General features: G+C 47.1%; 1 protein-coding gene across 7 annotated transcripts in view; it reads left to right on the top strand.

Annotated features, from left to right (window-relative positions):
• TSNARE1 (t-SNARE domain containing 1) overlaps positions 1-19,038 on the top strand; it is a 609,011-nt gene that overhangs the window by 176,438 nt on the left and 413,535 nt on the right. For all 7 annotated transcript variants that reach the window (XM_034763709.1, XM_034763708.1, XM_034763705.1 and 4 more), the window contains one exon: positions 13,698-13,775. In XM_034763709.1, the coding sequence (XP_034619600.1) occupies positions 13,698-13,775 (78 nt within the window). The remainder of the gene's footprint in view (positions 1-13,697; positions 13,776-19,038) is intronic.

Genomic DNA, 19,038 nt, shown 5'->3' with positions numbered 1-19,038 from the left:
AAAGAAACCACCAGAGCTACTAGGCAGGCCAGATTGAATTACTCAACTTATCTGGCCAAGATACGTGGCTCAAATCCTTCTGTTACAGAAAGCGTTGTCAGATCTGGGATGATCACACAGTGGTTGGGAACTTGGTTTCATACCCTGTCAAAAAACCCACACCTTCAGCAGTGCAGCACTCCGTAACTTCAAGTCTAGAATTGTCATAGGGACAAGAGTGTCCCCTTCTGGAGTCAAAACATCACTTCCCTGCATGCAACACAGATTTTTCTTGGAGATATCCCATCCACGTACAGTCCTGTCTTACTCCTACTTACCATGTGGGTGCTGACATAATCACAGTACATGGTGGGTACAACTGCAGACTCTTGCCTCCTCTGCAGTCTTGCATTTGCTAGAAAAACCAGTGAAGTGTATTTTATTGGCTGCCAGCTTTCGGAGTTCTGAGGAGAGCTCTCCCATCTCCCACACTGTTGTTCATCTCAATCTGACTGTCACCGCTATCGAGGCATACTTGCTTGTCACACAGTCATTATCTTTCCCATTCGCTCGTGACTCATCATAACACTGGAAGCCCTCCAACGCAGTGCTGGGGAAGGTAATCTCATGAATGATGTATTTTATCTGCTGGGGTCACACACTTTTCACTCATTTTTATGACTAACCTTTTATCCAATACACTTTTTGGTTATCAAGATGATACTTTAAGATTTTGTTGAAGACATTCATAATTTAGAGACAGGAAAAAAAAATACCCAGCAACATTGGTGATTCTCATTGGAATCCATCTTGCCTTGTAACAAAAGATTTAAGGATTTCTTTCTTTCTGTTCGGTGGGCTGATTCCTGTATGATATCACTTCCTGTTTATCACATGGGCAATGCCAAAGTAAGGAAACAAATAATTTTTTCGTGTTGCCGTTAGTAATGTAGATTATTAAAAGGGCATTTTAAAGGCATTTCAATGATGAGTGCATCAATGAAACCTAGATATTAATTAATTAATGCCTTTTAAAATAAGAACAACAACAACAATGTTTCTTAATTTATGTTGCCAATAAATGTTTAGATTATTAAAGCTTAAACACACAATCACTTGCCACCGTTTTTGGTGCCTGTTTACATTTTGCATTTCCTTTAGTTTGGACTATGACTGTAGGTTGGTCAGTTTCATGTACGGTTTTTCTGCATTGCTGCTGTGCTATAATATTTGGGTTGCAGACACTTCTGGGACTATTTTGGTGCAAACTATAAAACCTGTTTTTTAGTGAAGTTAAATATATACAATCATGAAAATATGGTGGGGAACATTTTAAATCTCCCTTTTTCCACTGCCTAAGCTACTTGAATGTTCCTATAAAAGGCAGGTTGAAACCACCCTAATGCATCTTTCTGTTAGTTCTTTACAGCACAAAGAATGAAACGTGGATTAGGCATTCCGTGTTGCGAGGGTGGGTGATGGGAGTAGATATGGACATTTTGTAAGTGAAATGTGCATTTTCCATTTGGCTGATTTATTTCAGTCAAAAAATGAATTGTCTTAAAACTCTCCTAATCCACTCCGAGTAAAAATGATTCAAATCGTTTGTGTTTTAAAACCTCGTAAACTGTGTCTTGGTAATAAATCAGAATTATGCAAAACCTTTAATATTTTCCTCCTCGTTGGTTTAAAAAGTAGGAACATTCTTAATTATAAAACTACCCAGCTGAAACCAAAATTCCATGTTACCAAAATTAGAAGTTGCTTAATTCCTACCACAATACTGCTAGGGCTACTTATTTTTCAGAACACTCATTATGGGAATCTGCAGTAGGAGCAGAGAGGTTATTTTACCTCTGTATTTGGCACTGGTGCAACCACTGCTGGAATCCTGTGTCCAGTTCTGGTGTCCACAATTCAAGAAGGATGTTGATAAATTGGAGCGGGGTCCAAGAAAAGTCATGGGAATGATTAAAGGTTTAGAAACACACCTTATCGTGATAAACTCAAGAAGCTCGATCTATTTAGCTTAAAGTGAAGGGTAAGGGGTGACTTGATTATAGTCTGGAAGTAGCTACATGGGGAACAAATATTTAATAATGGGCTCCTCAGTCTAGCAGAGAAAGGTATAAAACAATCCAATGGCTGAAAGTTGAAGCTAGAGAAATTCAGACCAGAAATAAGACACAAATTTTTAACAGTGGGAGTAATTAACCATTGGACCAATTTACCATGGGTTGTGGTGGATTCTTCATTATGGAGAATTTTAAAATCACGATTGGCTGTTTTTCTAAATAATATGCACTAGGAATTATTTTGGAGAAGTTTCATGGCCTGTGTTGTACAGGAGGTCAGACTAGATCATCACAATGTTTCTTTCTCGCCTTGGAATCTATGAATCTATATCTTCTTTCCTTCAGAGCTCAGTGCAAGATTCCTTTTTGGTAATGTTCCTCTAGGAGCCTAGTTGTAGACAAGATGCTCCTTGAAATGAGCAGTATAGTCTAACTACCCTACCCAGGTATAAATCTGAAGAGAACTCAGAGCATGGTCCATCTACTGAATAATGTTACATCAGATGCAATGATAATGGTTTCCTAGAACACACATAAAATTATCCATTTTATTGTGTGGTACATTGAGGTGCCAAGAGGTAAAGTGATTTGTAGAAGGGCACATATGGTGTCATTGGCAGAGCTGGGAAGAGAACGTAGGTGTCTTCATTCCTAGCCTTCTGCTCCAACCATTACTCCCCACCGATGAGGTGAGAGGGGGATGGTATAAACTTGCACTACGTCCCTGGCAGTATCCATGCCCTTCTAAACGTTAAGGACAAACTGTAGAAATACAGAAATGGCATGATTATCGAATTAGTCATGCACCTAGCGCAGGTTGCTTTACTCTTCTTGAACAGCAGTTTATTAGCACGTATGCTAAAGAAGGAAACAAAAGAGAATAAAAACAAGTTAATTAAAAATAACACAAGGCAGGTCTGATTGAACCTTGATTACAATCTGAAAATGTATTTATATTAATGTTTCCTTTTTTTATTCATAAGCCATTTCTTGTTGGTATGCAGAACTGTGTTCCTAAAGCTCGGTTCTGATTTGTTTACATGTGCTGAATTTCAAGGCAAGCTTTTTGACGTGGGGAATGCTGAGTCATTTTGAAATTGGATTGGACAAAGCACCCAAGGACATTCTTTATTTTGACCAGAGCTTGGCCTTGATACCCTAAAAAGTCTTCTCCATCTCTAAGCTGTGATTTGAGTTCCGTACAAGTGGATGACATCCTAAAAACCACCCGCCCCACACACTTCATTCATGGGAAATGTTGCTCCCTTCTTGGGTTGTATCCTATACCATAAGGGCATGTTATCTATATTATAAGGTTCCGGGAATGTCAGTGTGTGTCACTGTGAAGCCTATTATGTCTATGGTGTCAGTGGAAAGCAATTGAAGAAGCTACAAGCATGGTTGTGGGCATGGACGGCGGGTATAAGAGGCTTGGGGAGGCTAAGGCTCCCCAAACGGGGCAAGAAATGCGGGCTGTGGCGCACCTCCCTTTGGAGGCTCACTGGCCTGCCACCTGTGGAGCGCCACCGCCAGAAGCTCCCGAGAAGTGGGGGAGCCACCGACGTCCGGAGCATGGCCCCACCCGTGCTCCTGCTCAGTCTCTTCCCCCATGGCCCTGCCCCCTTCCGCTCTTCCCCCTGAGGCCCCACCCTTGCTCCATCTCTCCCCGCCCCCTTGCCCGTGGTTCTCTGGGGGGGCGGGGGACAGAGAGGTGCAAGCGTTGGGCGCGGGTCCTCGCGGGAGGTGGCAGAGGGCAGTGAGCTGCTAGCGGGGGAGCCTTAGGGGAAGAGGTGGAGTGGGGGGTGGGGCCTCAGGGCAGAGCGGGGAAGAGACCAAGTGGTGGTGGGGCCTTGGGGTGGAGCAGGAGGCGGGGCCATGGCCTGTGTGCCGGAGCCCGTCCCTTCCAGTGAGCTTCCGGTGCTTGCGCCTAGCCTCCCACATGCCAAGAGTCCTAGACCATTGTGGTAGCGGAAGAAACTCAACCAATCAGTACTCTTACTCTGCAACTAATTTGCATGCAGCAGTTTCATTGGTTGCATGCAGGAGACCACACAGACTGTAGATTACTTGGTCGGAGGGCCATACCTTTGTGTCCACCTGCCACCCACACAAATCTCCCAAGACAACCCACCTCGACACAAATCAACACAACCACCTACACCACAACAACAATCAGCAATAACCCCAAACACACACAGCCCCTCACCGCAGCACACACTCCTCTTTTGCCAACTGCCCAAATCCCCACAACTCTCCCAGCACAACATAAACCACATACACAAATCAATTAGCCACCCATGTAGCAACAGAACTAGCACACACAATAACCCCAAATGTCACTCTGAAGCCTAGAATGTCTGTTGTGTTGGTGTAAAGTACAAACATGGCTGAGAGTTCTTTTTGTTTAGAATATCTCCCAGTTCTTCTTCAAGTGCTTGCTCTCTAGGTTGGATATTAAGAAACACTATTTCACTAGGAGGGTGGTGAAGCACTGGAATGGGTTACCTAGGGAGGTGGTGGAATCTCCATCCTTAGAGGTTTTTAAGGCTCGGTTTGACAAAGCCCTGGCTGGGATGATTTAGTTTGTGTTGGTCCTGCTTTGAGCATGGTGGTGGACTAGATGACCTCCTGAGGTCTCTTTCAACCCTGATATTCTATGATTCTAGTCGATTCCATTCTAGGTGTGTGCACACCCACGTACGCGGTCGTTGGAGAGTTTTGCCGTAGTGATATCCATAGGGCCGGCTGTGGCGCCCCCTTCAGTGCTACGCTCATGTGTCAGTATATCAGGCGCTGCCGGCACTGAGCCCTCTCAGTTCCTTCTTGCCGCCTGTGGTGGTTAGTCGGAGCGCCTTTCCTTGCATAGCAAAGGCTAGTGGTTTCATCTCTTCTGACTTCGAGCCTTACAGCCTTGTAAATAGTTGTTTATAGTAGTTAGTGTTAAGTAGTTGTTAAGTGTAGTTAGGAGTTAGAAGTTAGAGTCCCAGTGGGGACTTTGCCCCAGGCGGGGCATGCCCAGGTCTCTGGGGTTTAAGCCCTGCGCGGACTGAAACAGGCCTATGCCTGTAAGTGACCCCCACAGCAACTGCCTCAAGTGCCTGGGGGAATCACAAGTGAAGGACAAGTGTAGTATTTGTAAAAAATTTCAACCCAGGACTCAGAAAGAGCGGGATATTAGTTTGCGTAGTCTCCTCATGGAGGCTGGCTTTCGTCTGGCTTCCGAACCGTCCCGCCAAGATTCGCCTAGTACCTCGGCGTCAGTGCGCAGCGCACCCCCAGCACTGTGTTCTGCTGACAATGCGCAGTGCCCAGAAAGAAAACGAAGAAGCACTGCTCCCCGTCACCAAACAAGAAAGGGCATCGGGCAAAGGACCCAGTTCAGGCCACCTAGCCACTCTGGAGCCACATGGACATGCGTCCCCGGTCAGGGCCCTTAGTTCCTTAAAGGATCCACCACCAACTCCCGGGAGTGGTAGGGGACCCAAACTTCTGGTGGCATCTACGTCTTTCCAAGCTCCCCCAGTGCTGAGAGAGCAGACGCCTCCGCCATGCCACAGGAAGCGTGTAAAGGCTCCCCAGGAAGGCAAGCCATCCGCTAAGACCCCTCAGGGGTAAGTGGAGTGCCGCTGATCCCCTGAAACAAGGCAGCACTCTCCAGCTCCGTGTCACAGATCTCCGGCGTCGCGGCCCAGATCCTCTAGTGCTCACCTTCGGTCACTGACACCGTGATCATGGTCCATGCCATCTCAACGCGGATCGCCTAGGGGGAGGCACTGGTTTCCATTCTACTGGCACCGTTTGCCCTCCCGCCGATCATCCTCTTGGCGCAGATCTTGGTTGCCTGCTCCATGGGAGCACTCCCCGTTGCGGTTCCGGTCCTCCCCCCCCCCCCCCCCCCGGCCCATGCCCTCTTGATACTGGTACTGATCCTCCCATCCCAAACACCGGTCTCCAGCGGTGATGCTCAGCAGGCAGACATAGGCGTCAACGGCCCCACCGTAGTCACCGGAAGAGGATTACTCCGGCATGGAAGGGCAGTTCAGCCCCTCGCCATGACCCCACCGGCGCAATTGGGCACCTGAGGCCGCATCGACTTTTACGGCGCCGCCTTGGCAGCATGTCCAGTGGCCTTATTGGAGTGCATTGGGCATGCCGGTGATGACGATTCCCACTTTGCACTGCTCATCTGCCGCCACGTTGGAGCAATAGCTGGCATCACCGGGCTTGGAGCATGCGACCCGCTCAGAGGTCAGGGTGGAGGAGACAGCGCCCACCCTGACCTCCCCATCCCCCATGGGGGATGATGCCCCTGAGCCTCTCCGGCGGTATAGTCATTGTCCTCATCCCCGGACAAGGCGGTCGTGGGTCCCTGGAGGGCCAGTCTGCCGGACGATTTTAAAGAACACCAGGCCCTGCTTCAATGGGTGGCCCAGAACTTGGGCTTAGAGGTGGGAGGAGATGGTCGAGCAGGCAGACACCTTGTTCAATGTCCTCTCAGCCTCTACCCCGGCCCGTGTTGCACTAACAGTGCATGACGGGGTCCTGAAAATTGCCAAGGCCCTCTGACAAACCCCGTCGTTGATCTCTCCCACCTCCAAAAGGGCTGAAAAGAAGTACTTCATCCCAGCCAAAGGGTTTGAGTACCTTTATACCCACCTGCCTCCAGGCTCGCTGGTTGTCTCAATGAAACTCTAGTTCAACTCCCAAAAATAAAGAGTCCAAAAACTGGACCTTTTTGGGAGAAGGATTTATTCGACAGCCAGCCTGCAATTCCGGGTGGTGAACCATCAGGCTCTCTTGGGTAGGTACAATTTTAATGTATGGGACTCCCTCCATAAGTTCGAGGAGTCCCTTCCTCAGGGTCCGGCCCAGGAATTTGGCCCCCTGGTGGATTAGGGCTCTGCGGCGGCTAGGTGCTCTCTCCAGATGAAGTGGGATCCGGTGGACTCGGTGGCTAGGGTGGTCGCTTCGGTGGTGGTCTTGAGGTGCAGTTCCTGGCTTTAGCCCACCCCATCCCAAGAGATGCGGACCTCTACCCAGGACCTTCTGTTCGATGGGAATGGACTCTTTTGGGGGCAGACGGATGCGAGGCTGCATGCGTTGAAGGACACTTGGCCCTCCCTTCGCTCGCTGAGCAAGCATACGCCGCAGTCTGCATGGAAGCAGTTCCGTCCGCTCCCGCTGCTAAGGCCTTGGCAGCCTGGTCAGGGGTCTGCAAGGAGAAGGGATAGACACGAGCATTCTTCATCGCCGCCCTTCCTCCTCCCGCTCACCCACGCAGCCCGGCCCGGCAAAGCATCCCGGGGGCCAGAAGTGCTCATTTTGAAGGTACACTCGAGAGCAACGGTTCGCAATTCTCCAGATCCACCTTGTTCTTTCCTCAACCATCTTCTGCTCTGCCATTCGGCCTGGTTGCAGGTCACCTCGGATTGCTGGGTGTTGGACATAGTATCTTGGGGCTATACCCTGCAATTTCGGTCACCCATCACTCCCACCCCCCATCCGCCCCGTCCCTCTTCAGGGACCCTTCTCACGAGCAACTCCTTGTTCAAGAGGTTGAGATCTCCTGCACCTGGGGGCGGGGGAGGAGGTCCCTCGGGACATGAAGGGAAAAGGGCTCTATTCCCATTACTTCCTAATCCGAAAGCAAAAGGGGGCCTCAGACTCATTCTGAGCGCGCGCGCACCTAGAATGGAATGGACGTGAGCAACACATCTCAAAGAACAACAGTTACGAAAGGTCGGTAACCATTTGTTTTCAATCATTATTGGGATTCTTGGTCTGTTACTGGCCAATTTTTACGTTCTCAGACACTTTCAGCTCTTTTACACACATGACTTTAAAATTACACGCATGCGACAACACTGCCTTTCAGCCACTAGTGGGCGTTTAAGCTTTTAATCCAAATCTGCTCTGGTAGTTTGTTGTATTCAAAGGCTGGCTAAAACAATAATATTCTGGGGAAAAATCCTTGCATTGATGCATCTTGTTTATTACATCTATAATCGATGTATTCCTTTCTTCTTCTTTTCTTCTTTGTACGATGGTAGCATCTAGGAGCCCCAGTCAAGTATTAGGTCCCAATTGTGCTATACACTGCGTTCACACAGAACAAAGAGATGCTCCTGTCTGCAACAGCTTACAATCTAAGTAACACTTTGTGTGCAGTAATTATAATGAAAGTGACGCAGGGCAAACACAATTTTTGTTGACTTTTTTCAAGGCAGGACAAAGAAATAACGAGACCATTCCTGACAGGCCTTTGTCTCCGTCATTAGAGATTTTAAAGAACGGGTTAGACCAGAGGTGGGCAAACTACGGCCCATGGGCTGAATCTGGCCCACAAGCCATTTTAAGCCGGCCTGCAAGCTCCCGCCGGGAGTGGGGTCTGGGGCTTGTCCCGCCAGGGCGCTGGGTCGGGGGCCCTGCCATGCATATATCTCCAACACCTTGTAACAGTAGACTCTGAAAAGATTAGATATCATTTTACCCTACCTTTCTGCCTTCTTTACTGTACTGTCTGAACGCCTTAATACTGATGGCATTAATTAACCTTCACACGGTCTAGTCTGATTTCCTCCTGCTTCCCAGAGACCACCATTCTTGTTCTCCCTACCATATGCTACTGCTTTTCCCTCTCCATTTTGCAGAGCCATAGGCCAACTTCCAGGGGCCTCATGAGTTTGATCCTATACAGCAGGGGTGGGCAAACTTTTTGGCCTGAGGGCCACATCGGGGTTCTGAAACTGTATGGTGGGGTGGGTAGGGAAGGCTGTGCCTCCCCAAACAGCCTGGCCCCTGCCCCCTATCTTCCCCCTCCCACTTCCCACCCTCTGACTGCCCCCCTCAGAATCCCCGACCCATCCAACCCCCCCGGCAGCTAGATCCAATGGCAATGACTCTGGAATGGAACTCAAGTCACTTAGTTTCTGTTCTCAGCCCTGTTTGACCTCACACTAGTCACTTCACCAGAATCTCTTTCGACTCTCCGTCTTGTCTGTTCAGATGGTAAGCTCTTTGGGGCAGGACCTGTCTCTCACTACGTGTCTGAAGAGTGTTAGCACAATGGGGCACTGATCTCATTTGGGTCCCGTACGTGTTATTGTCATACAAATAAACAATTGGAAATACTTGAAAAAGAACCCCTCCCACCATTTTGGTGCGATCAATCAAAACTAGGACTTACATTCCACCATCTGCAGCAAAGTGAACCATTAAGCACTCACTGTTTCCAGGGCTTTACAAATGCTTCGGATCACATTTTCAGGGGACTGTGTTTCCATAAAATTGCACGCAAACACACTTTGCTCACTCATATTGGGTAGCTGGGTGCCAAAACACCTGGTTCATATACACAGATGTGGTTTCATGTGCAGTTTTGTGGGGAAACGTTCTGAGGCATGTTTGAAACTATGGAACAAAGATCACAAGCACTCATGTTGGCTGCTGCTACTTTAGAAAGTTGAGAAAATGGAAATAATTGAATTGATGTTCTCCAAACGCGAGAAGCAAAAGCGGAAGAAATAGAGGTTTTTTTTTTTTTTTTTTCCTTGATGCCTTCTAAGGGGATGATGCAAACAAGTGAATGGAAAAGGAAAAAAAAAAAAAAAAGGAAACTAAAGTGGAGGAGAATTGATTTGCACATGTGTTTCTGCAACACTTGTACCAAAAACTCCATGCTGCCTTCAATATATCAGCTATAATTACAGTTCACCTTTCCTCACTCCTGGCACTGAACTGTATTAGCTTCAGGGCATGCAAAATATTTACTGCATATTGGCAACCCCATATTTCATCTAGGCGAATCGTAATATTTTAACACTAAGCTTTATGAAGTCTGAAACACATAATTTTTATTAGCCACAACTGTCTTTCATGTTCTTCCCCCCCTCCACCTTCCTTTTTTTATGGCATCTGTAAGTAGCTTAGCTGTGGAATCTCCACTTCACTTGGCAATGTGGATGTGTTCTTTTTAAATTGCTTTTTTCAATAGAGAGCTTGTACTTGTTACTCTCGCTGTTGCATTCCTCCTGAACAGTCCCAGGGTGAGAATCGCTTCTCCACGTGTGGCAACTCTAAACTGCACCAGAGGTTTAAAGCTAAAATAGCAGCACCCCAAAAATAAATAATGAAATAGCCGTTGTGTTACAGTAGGAGATGTGGGGCTGCAGATGGGGCCAGGAAATATCAGCCTCTTTAACAGATCAGCACTTCCCGATACAGTGTACTCCTTATTAAATTTGTGGCAGCTTTCTAGCTGATGTTAAAGATGTTTTGTTCAGCGGTGGTTCCCTTTCTCCATTGTATATCTCAGTGTTCAGCATGTGTGTCTTGTTAGTCCTATTATAACTATGTTTCTGGCCCCATTATCACAGTGTCTGAGCATCTTACAGTCTTTAATATATTTATCCTCATAACTCGCCCCTGTGAGGCAGGGCAGTGCTATTATCCTCATTTTACAGATTGAAAAGTGACTTGTTAAAGGTCACACAGGGAGTATGTAGCAGAGCAGGGAATTGAAGCCAGGTCTCCCAAGTCAGCACCCTAACCACTGGGCCATCCTTATGCTCTTCCTCTGGTCTTAATTTTCAGAACATTGCGTCGATCAATAAGGTATCTGCGAAAGTGTTTCTTCCCTCTTGCATTTCATGAGCTCCAATATGCAGGCATGCGTTGCTTCCACATCTGATGGAATCATCCTAAATCCTGCTTTCTGGGGGATTCAGCATTTAAATCAGGGGTGGGCAAACTGTTTGGCCTGAGGTCCGCATCGGGTTTCGTAAATTGTATGGAGGGCCGGTTACGGGAGGGGGTCGTGGCCCGGCCCCCACCTCCTATCTGCCCCCCCGGACTCCTGTTCCATCCAACCCCCTCGTTCCCTGACGGCCCCTCTGGGACCCCTGCCCCATCCACACACCCCTGCTCCCTGTCCCCTGCCACCCCCGGACCCCCGCCGCCCCATCCAACCCCTCGTCTCATTCCTGATGGCCGCCCCGGGACCCCTTCCCCATCCAACCACCCCTTCTCCCTGTCCCCTGACCACGCCCGGAACCTCCCCCGGACTGCCCCCTGCCGCCCCATCCAACCCCCCTCCTTCTTGACTGCCACCCGAGACCCCTGCCCCCATTCAACCCCCTGTTTCCCCACCACCACCATCCACACCCCTGCCCCCTGACCACCACTCCAAACTCCCCTACCCTCTATCCAAACCCCCCACTCCCTGCCCCCTTACCGTGCTGCCTGGAGCACTGGTGGCTGGAGCCGGGCCACGCTGCCACCGCCACCGCACAGCACAGAGCACTGGGTCAGGCCGGGCTCTGCAGCTGCGCTGCCCCAGGAGCTCACAGCCCCACTGCCCAGAGCATTGCGCCGGCAGCTGGGCAAACTGAGGCTGCGGGGGAAGGGGGGACAGCAAGGGAGGGGCCAGGGGCTAGCCTCCTGGGCCAGGAGCTCAGGGGCCAGGCAGGACAGTCCCACAGGCCAGATGTGGCCTGAGGGCCATAGTTTGCTCACCCCGTAAACTCCTGCTGGTTGAATTTACTCCTGCAGGACAGTCCCTCTACAGAAGCCCATGAACCACTCCAGTCCAGGCTGTTTGGGGAATTTAATGGAATACTAACTGTGTTTCAATGAGTGCTGTTCTAGCTGAGGGTCTGTCGGCGTTTTCACGTTGGGGACTAGGCTGTCTTTTACCAGTCACGCCTGTCTGAGTACATCTCGGTTTGCTTGGGTCCTGATTCAGTAACGAACTTAATCATGTACCTAACTATAAGCACACGAGTAACCCTGTTCAGGAACCTTCCTGAATCAGGGACTGCATTGTAATGTCACCCACAGTTCTGATGCCCTCAGCAAAGAACTAAAGGGCTAATAATGCACTATTAAAATGTTTGCCATTGACTTAATGGGAACTGGATCAGGCTGTGAATGAGCTAAATTTCTGGGGAGAGAGTTAAGCATGACCTGATTACTTCTGCTCAGTAATTCCTGGCTTTTGCAAGTCAGAATGAAAATATGATGGAAAAGTTGAGGGGATTGACTTAGGAGGAAGGAATTAAAAAAAATGAACCATGTACTTCTTAGTCAAATGCCAGCTAAAGTAAATCACAGGGATGCCTGTTCAAACTTGCTCCTGCCCCTCCTTTCCTGCTACTGAGGCTGTGAGGACATTGATGGGATAGGGATATTCATATAAATTTAAAGGTGGGAAATGGGAAAACTCTGGTTCATACCAGCTAGTGCCACCTTCTGCTCAGGGACAGATATGGGACGTTCTTTAGTAACTGGGTGATAACAGAGGGGATTCAGGCAGACCAGTAAGTGAGGGGGAGGTCACCAGGGACTACAACACCGTTGATTGCTGCCAGCTGGCTATCTGCTTGCTGCATTTGGGGGCAGGCACACGGCATCGGGAGCAGAAGGAAGATGAAAGTCCCACCTGGGGAGACTGGGATGGAGAATCTGTTGGGGTCAGGAGATGGGGAAGGGCTTGCATGGGGAGGTCAGTGTTTTATTTTTTTTGGGGGGGAGCGTGAAATGAGTGGTTCAACACCACATTTGGCCTTCATCCACCCTACCTCTTAGGGGTGTGGGTGTGAGCCCATGTATGTATACACAAAGAGGCCTGTTAATCTGTAATCCAGTTCTGCAAAGTGACGTTGTGAGGAAGGCCTTGTATTCATTTCTCATTGGTTGCCTTTATCAAATACGCTCACTCTCTCTATAAAAAAAATTCCTTGCTAATTGCCACTCCTTCAAAGCTCCCTTGTTCAGGGTCAAGCTGGATTCTTACTTTCTCGCACCTGCCTGACTTCTTGACAGGAACCTTGTGGTTTAGTTATGTTTATAAACTGCTTTTGTGATTAAGGACCTGATTTTTCAGTCTAGCCTCAACTAGTTGGATGGGTGCACATGGTTGTGTCATGTCTCAGATAAAATAATAAATGCATCAGGGCGGGGGCCTAGTTTTACCGCGTATTTGTACAGCACCTAGCACAATGGGGCCTTGATTCTAAAAGGGTCTTATACAAATATTTACATAATCCCAGTGTTGCATGTGCAACTCCCTAACATGTGGCTACAATCAGGAGATCGGAGCTGAGATTTTCAGAGCCACCATTGCAGTTGGATGTCCTATTCCCAGTCATTTGTATGGGAATGTGGGCATCCGAATGCCTTAGGCAGCTCGGAAACTATCAACCTATGTGCCTAAATGGAATCACTTGCCTCCAAAATAATTGTGGGTGAAAAACTACACTATAGTTGTTTGTGCCTGCAAATTGTGGCCATATGAAGAAAGGCAGCCCGTAAAAACCTGCCCCTGTAAATGCTCTGTCTCTGCTCCATAGCCTGTTGATGTCAGTGGAAGGATTCCCCTTTACCTCAATGAGGTTGTATTTGGGCCTATATTGTTAGAACCAGTGTTTCACTTTCAACCCATTAACTTTCAGAGGTAACTGTGTGTTCGTTAAATATATACAACAACCACAACAAAGTATAGGGACAAAGCTGTGATAAATGTCCCTCTCTTTGGTGCATGCCGGTTCAGAGGCTCTGCTCTGATGTTAGTCTCTTGCTAAGCAAGGCATGGTGATACGCTGGCCAGATGTATTAATATGCGCTCTCCTCCTTGTCTTGTTGCAGCCACCCAGATCGATCCCAACGAACTCCAGGAATTGTTTCAGGAAACTTCAGCCAACATCTTCCGAATTAACTCCAATGGTGCGTATAATGAAAGGCTTCCTAGTCAATTGTATGCGGTCCTGCTGATGACTTGTAAGCATGTATACAGCATTCAGCAAGCTCTGTTGTCAGGGAGCAGATATTAATGCATTTTTACTGCCGTGCCTCATGAGCTCCAGCACACGTACAATACACATTTCTTTATAAGATGTAAAAATATTCCCCCATATGTTGCATTAAATAGGCAGAGATATATTCCCCTCCTTGCCGAGACTGCATCCTTTTCTATTTTTAATTATGTCATCTGTTACAATAAGGAATTAGAAGGCAGAAAGGTGGAACAAGCTACACTGCTTCTCTGAAGTGTTGCAATGCTACAAAGTTCAGAGCCTGTCATATTAGCTTGCAAAACAGCTACTAGTTCCTTTATTCTTCCTTCTGTATCAAATGGGAATGCTGTTCCTGGTAATTCCCCATGTGTCTGTTTAGGATACTGCTTCCTAAGGGCCCCGTAGGTCAGGGTGCTGAGTGCCTCTTGAGAGGTGCTCAGGACCTTCGACACTCCCTAAAGTTAATAGGAGGTGTGGTTGTAGCACCTTGTAAGATTCAGCTGTAAGACAGTGAATGACAGAAGGAGATTGCGACATTCCCCTCTGGTGTTATCTGGACCGGTGATCTGCTAGGTCACTCCAATCCTTGACTCTGGGAGCCAGCCTTACCCTGCTCTGCTGTGAGAGCCCCCACTCCTGGGTCTGTTCACGCACAGCATGTAAGCTGCTCCCAGCTACTTGCAAGCAAATGACACTAGCCAATATCTCCGGTCTCAGACACAGCCCTAGGAACCTCCGTCTTGCAGTGTCCAGTTATGCCCGCTGGGCGCTGCAAGCTTAAATGAGTTCGTCAATTTAACAAAGAAATTGATATGTACCAGGCTTGTTATCCCAAGGGGAGCCTCTGACACATTGCAAACCAAACATACTGCTTCAGGTAGACTAAACAAACAGATTTATTAACTACAAAGATAGATTTAAGTGATTATAAATCAAAGCACAACAAGTCAGATTTGGTCAAATGATATAAAAGCAAAATGCATTCTAAGCTGATCTTAACACGTTCAGTGTCCTTACAAACTGAGATGCTTCTCACCAGCCTGGTTGCCCTTCAGCCAGGCTCCCCCCTTTGATCAGCGCTTCAGTCGCTTGGTGCTGATGGTGTCTGTAGATGGAGGTGGAAGAGAGAGAGCATGGCAAAATGTCTCCCCCTTTTATCATGTCCTTTCTTTCCTCTTGGCTTTGCCTCCCTGCTGCCCTCCCCTGAGTCACATGAGCATTACCTCATCACAGCCCCAAACTGCCCAAAGGAAGGGGGTGACTCCATCCAGGGTCTAACAGATTCTTTTATTGCTGCCTAAGCCAGTGTCCATTGTTTTTGTGAGGCTGGGCTGGGTTTGTCCCATCCATGCCCTGACGAGGTGTTAACTACCCCTCTGTTCTTGAAGAGTTTTTGCATGGTCTTGCTTCAAGCCATGAGGATAGATTTTCAGCCTCATAACTGTATACATGAAATTATAACCTATACCAGGGGTCGGCAGCCTTTCAGAAGTGGTGTGCCGGTCTTCATTTATTCACTCTAATTTAAAGTTTCACGTGCCAGTCATACATTTTAATGTTCTTAGAAGGTCTCTTTCTATAAGTCTGTAATATATAACTAAACTATTATTGTATGTAAAGTAAATAAGGTTTTTAAAATGTTTAAGAAGCTTAATTAAATTAAAATGCAGAGCCCCCTGGCCTGGTGGCCAGGACCCGGGCAGTGTGAGTGCCACTGAAAATCAGCTTGCGTGCCGCCTTTGGCATGCGTGCCATAGGTTGCCTACCCCTGACCTATAACCTTACTATAACATGACTGTAACAATTACTATAACATCACTATAACAACCATACTCAGTGCATTATGAGCCTTCCGAAAACACCCAACATGACAAAGTTTGCATTGGACACCACACAATTATTTTATAAAGATGAACATGGGGGTGCTGGGTGTTGCCCTGAGATACGGAGCATCACAGAGGTGCTTTCTAATGATTAGAGAGAAGGCCTGCGAGTCAGGACTTCTGGGTTCTCTTCCTTGTGCCAGCAGTGACTGACACATCATAAGAACTTAAGTAGGTAAGGAATAGGATCAAGTCACTATAACTAGGAGTCAAGACTTCTAGAATTCAATTTTGCCTCTTCTACAGACTTGCTGCGTGACCTCAGACAAGGCTTTAATCTCTCTGAGTCTCAGTTTCCCCACCTGTAAAACTTGCACGATACTGAACCTGTCACTGAAATAATTTAAAAAAGAGTCAGTTTCATTCATAACACAGAGGATCAATTAGTTTATCCTGATTATAGTTATACAAATTAGTGTGTCAGAGATCCGGGCCAGAAGAGACCAGTAGATCATCTAGTCTAGCCTTCTGTATATCCCAGGCTACCAGCACCGCCCAGCATCCACACACAAAATCCAACAACAAAGGAAATAAGACCCACAGGAGATCAGTCTATTATTTGCCACAGGCAGAGACCAAGGGGTAGAGGTGGGACTGAGGAGCACTAGTGTATGAGGACCCGACAGTGGTAGGACAATGATTGAGTGAGATATACCCAGAAAATCCTGGGAAGTGACCCACATGTCGCAGAGGAAGGCGAAACCCACCTCAATGTCACTGCCAATCTGATCCGGAGGAAAATTCCTTCCTAACCCCGCATATGGCGATCTGTTAGACCCTGAGCATATGAGCAAGCACCTGAGAGAGAGAGAGAGAATGCTCAGTGTGACCCCGTCCAGTGTCCTATCACCATATGTGGCCATCCCTGATGCTTCAAAGGAAGGAGATACAAAAACCTCCCAGAATGCACTGCGAGGGGAGGGACATCCCTTCCTGACCCCTGCCAGTGTCCTGCTGAAACCCTGAAGCCTGAGCATTAGGAACATAAGATATAAACTGAAAGTGACACCCAGGGCTGTCAAGCCCTGCCCCCCAACCATCACAAGCAACCTTGTCATGCAGTCACACTCATAGATTTGTCAAGCGCTTTCTTAAAACTAATTACGTTGTTTTCCTCTACAACTCCTGTTCCAGAACCTCATCCCTCTGAGGGTTAGAAATCCTCTTCTAATTTCCAGCCTAAATTTGTTGATGGCAAAAAGTGTGCATATAGCTTGTGTAGCACGCTCTTGGGCTTCTGGCAAGCTGCCACTGTGGCTCTTGGTGGCTCAAAGTTATAGATTCATAGATTCATAGATTATAGGACTGGAAGGGACCTCGAGAGGTCATCGAGTCCAGTCCCCTGCCCGCATGGCAGGACCAAATACTGTCTAGACCATCCCTGATAGACATTTATCTAACCTACTCTTAAATATCTCCAGAGACGGAGATTCCACAACCTCCCTAGGCAATTTGTTCCAGTGTTTAACCACCCTGACAGTTAGGAACTTTTTCCTAATGTCCAACCTAGACCTCCCTTGCTGCAGTTTAAACCCATTGTTTCTGGTTCTATCCTTAGAGGCTAAGGTGAACAAGTTCTCTCCCTCCTCCTTATGACACCCTTTTAGATACCTGAAAACTGCTATCATGTCCCCTCTCAGTCTTCTCTTTTCCAAACTAAACAAACCCAGTTCTTTCAGCCTTCCTTCATAGGTCATGTTCTCAAGACCTTTAATCATTCTTGTTGCTCTTCTTTGGACCCTTTCCAATTTCTCTACATCTTTTTTAAAATGCGGCGCCCAGAACTGGACACAATACTCCAGCTGAGGCCTAACCAGAGCAGAGTAGAGCGGAAGAATGACTTCTCGTGTCTTGCTCACAACACACCTGTTAATGCATCCCAGAATCATGTTTGCTTTTTTTGCAACAGCATCACACTGTTGACTCATATTTAGCTTGTGGTCCACTATAACCCCTAGATCCCTTTCTGCCGTGCTCCTTCCTAGACAGTCTTTTCCCATTCTGTATGTGTGAAATTGATTTTTCCTTCCTAAGTGGAGCCCTTTGCATTTGTCTTTGTTAAACTTCATCCTGTTTAACTCAGACCATTTCTCCAATTTGTCCAGATCATTTTGAATTATGACCCTGTCCTCCAAAGTAGTTGCAATCCCTCCCAGTTTGGTATCATCCGCAAACTTAATAAGCGTACTTTCTATGCCAATATCTAAGTCGTTGATGAAGATATTGAACAGAGCCGGTCCCAAAACAGACCCCTGCGGTACCCCACTCGTTACGCCTTTCCAGCAGGATTGGGAACCATTAACAACAACTCTCTGAGTACGGTTATCCAGCCAGTTATGCACCCACCTTATAGTAGCCCCATCTAATTTGTATTTGCCTAGTTTATCGATAAGAATATCATGCGAGACCGTATCAAATGCCTTACTAAAGTCTAGGTATACCACATCCACCGCTTCACCCTTATCCACAAGGCTCGTTATCCTATCAAAGAAAGCTATCAGATTGGTTTGACATGATTTGTTCTTCACAAATCCATGCTGGCTGTTCCCTATCACCTTACCACCTTCCAAGTGTTTGCAGATGATTTCCTTAATTACTTGCTCCATTATCTTCCCTGGCACAGAAGTTAAACTAACTGGTCTGTAGTTTCCTGGGTTGTTTTTATTTCCCTTTTTATAGATGGGCACTATATTTGCCCTTTTCCAGTCTTCTGGAATCTCTCCCGTCTCCCATGACTTTCCAAAGATAATAGCTAGAGGCTCAGATACCTCCTCTATTAGCTCCTTGAGTATTCTAGGATGCATTTCATCAGGCCCGGGTGACTTGCAGGCATCTAACTTTTCTAAGTGATTTTTAACTTGTTCTTTTTTTATCTTATCCGCTAAACCTACCCCCTTTCCATTAGCATTCACTATGTTAGGCATTCCTTCAGACTTCTCGGTGAAGACCGAAACAAAGAAGTCATTAAGCATCTCTGCCATTTCCAAGTTTCCTGTTACTGTTTCTCCCTCTTCACTAAGCAGTGGGCCTACCCTGTCTTTGGTCTTCCTCTTGCTTCTAATGTATTGATAAAAAGTCTTCTTGTTTCCTTTTATTCCCGTAGCTAGTTTGAGCTCATTTTGTGCCTTTGCCTTTCTAATCTTGCCCCTGCATTCCTGTGTTGTTTGCCTATATTCATCCTTTGTAATCTGTCCTAGTTTCCATTTTTTATATGACTCCTTTTTATTTTTTAGATCGTGCAAGATCTCGTGGTTAAGCCAAGGTGGTCTTTTGCCACATTTTCTATCTTTCCTAACCAGCGGAATAGCT

This window comes from Trachemys scripta, chromosome 2 (assembly GCF_013100865.1).
Source record: "Trachemys scripta elegans isolate TJP31775 chromosome 2, CAS_Tse_1.0, whole genome shotgun sequence".
NCBI classification, from domain to species: domain Eukaryota; kingdom Metazoa; phylum Chordata; order Testudines; family Emydidae; genus Trachemys; species Trachemys scripta.
Note: the sequence above shows the minus strand (reverse complement) of the source record. Positions and strands in the feature narration are given on the sequence as shown.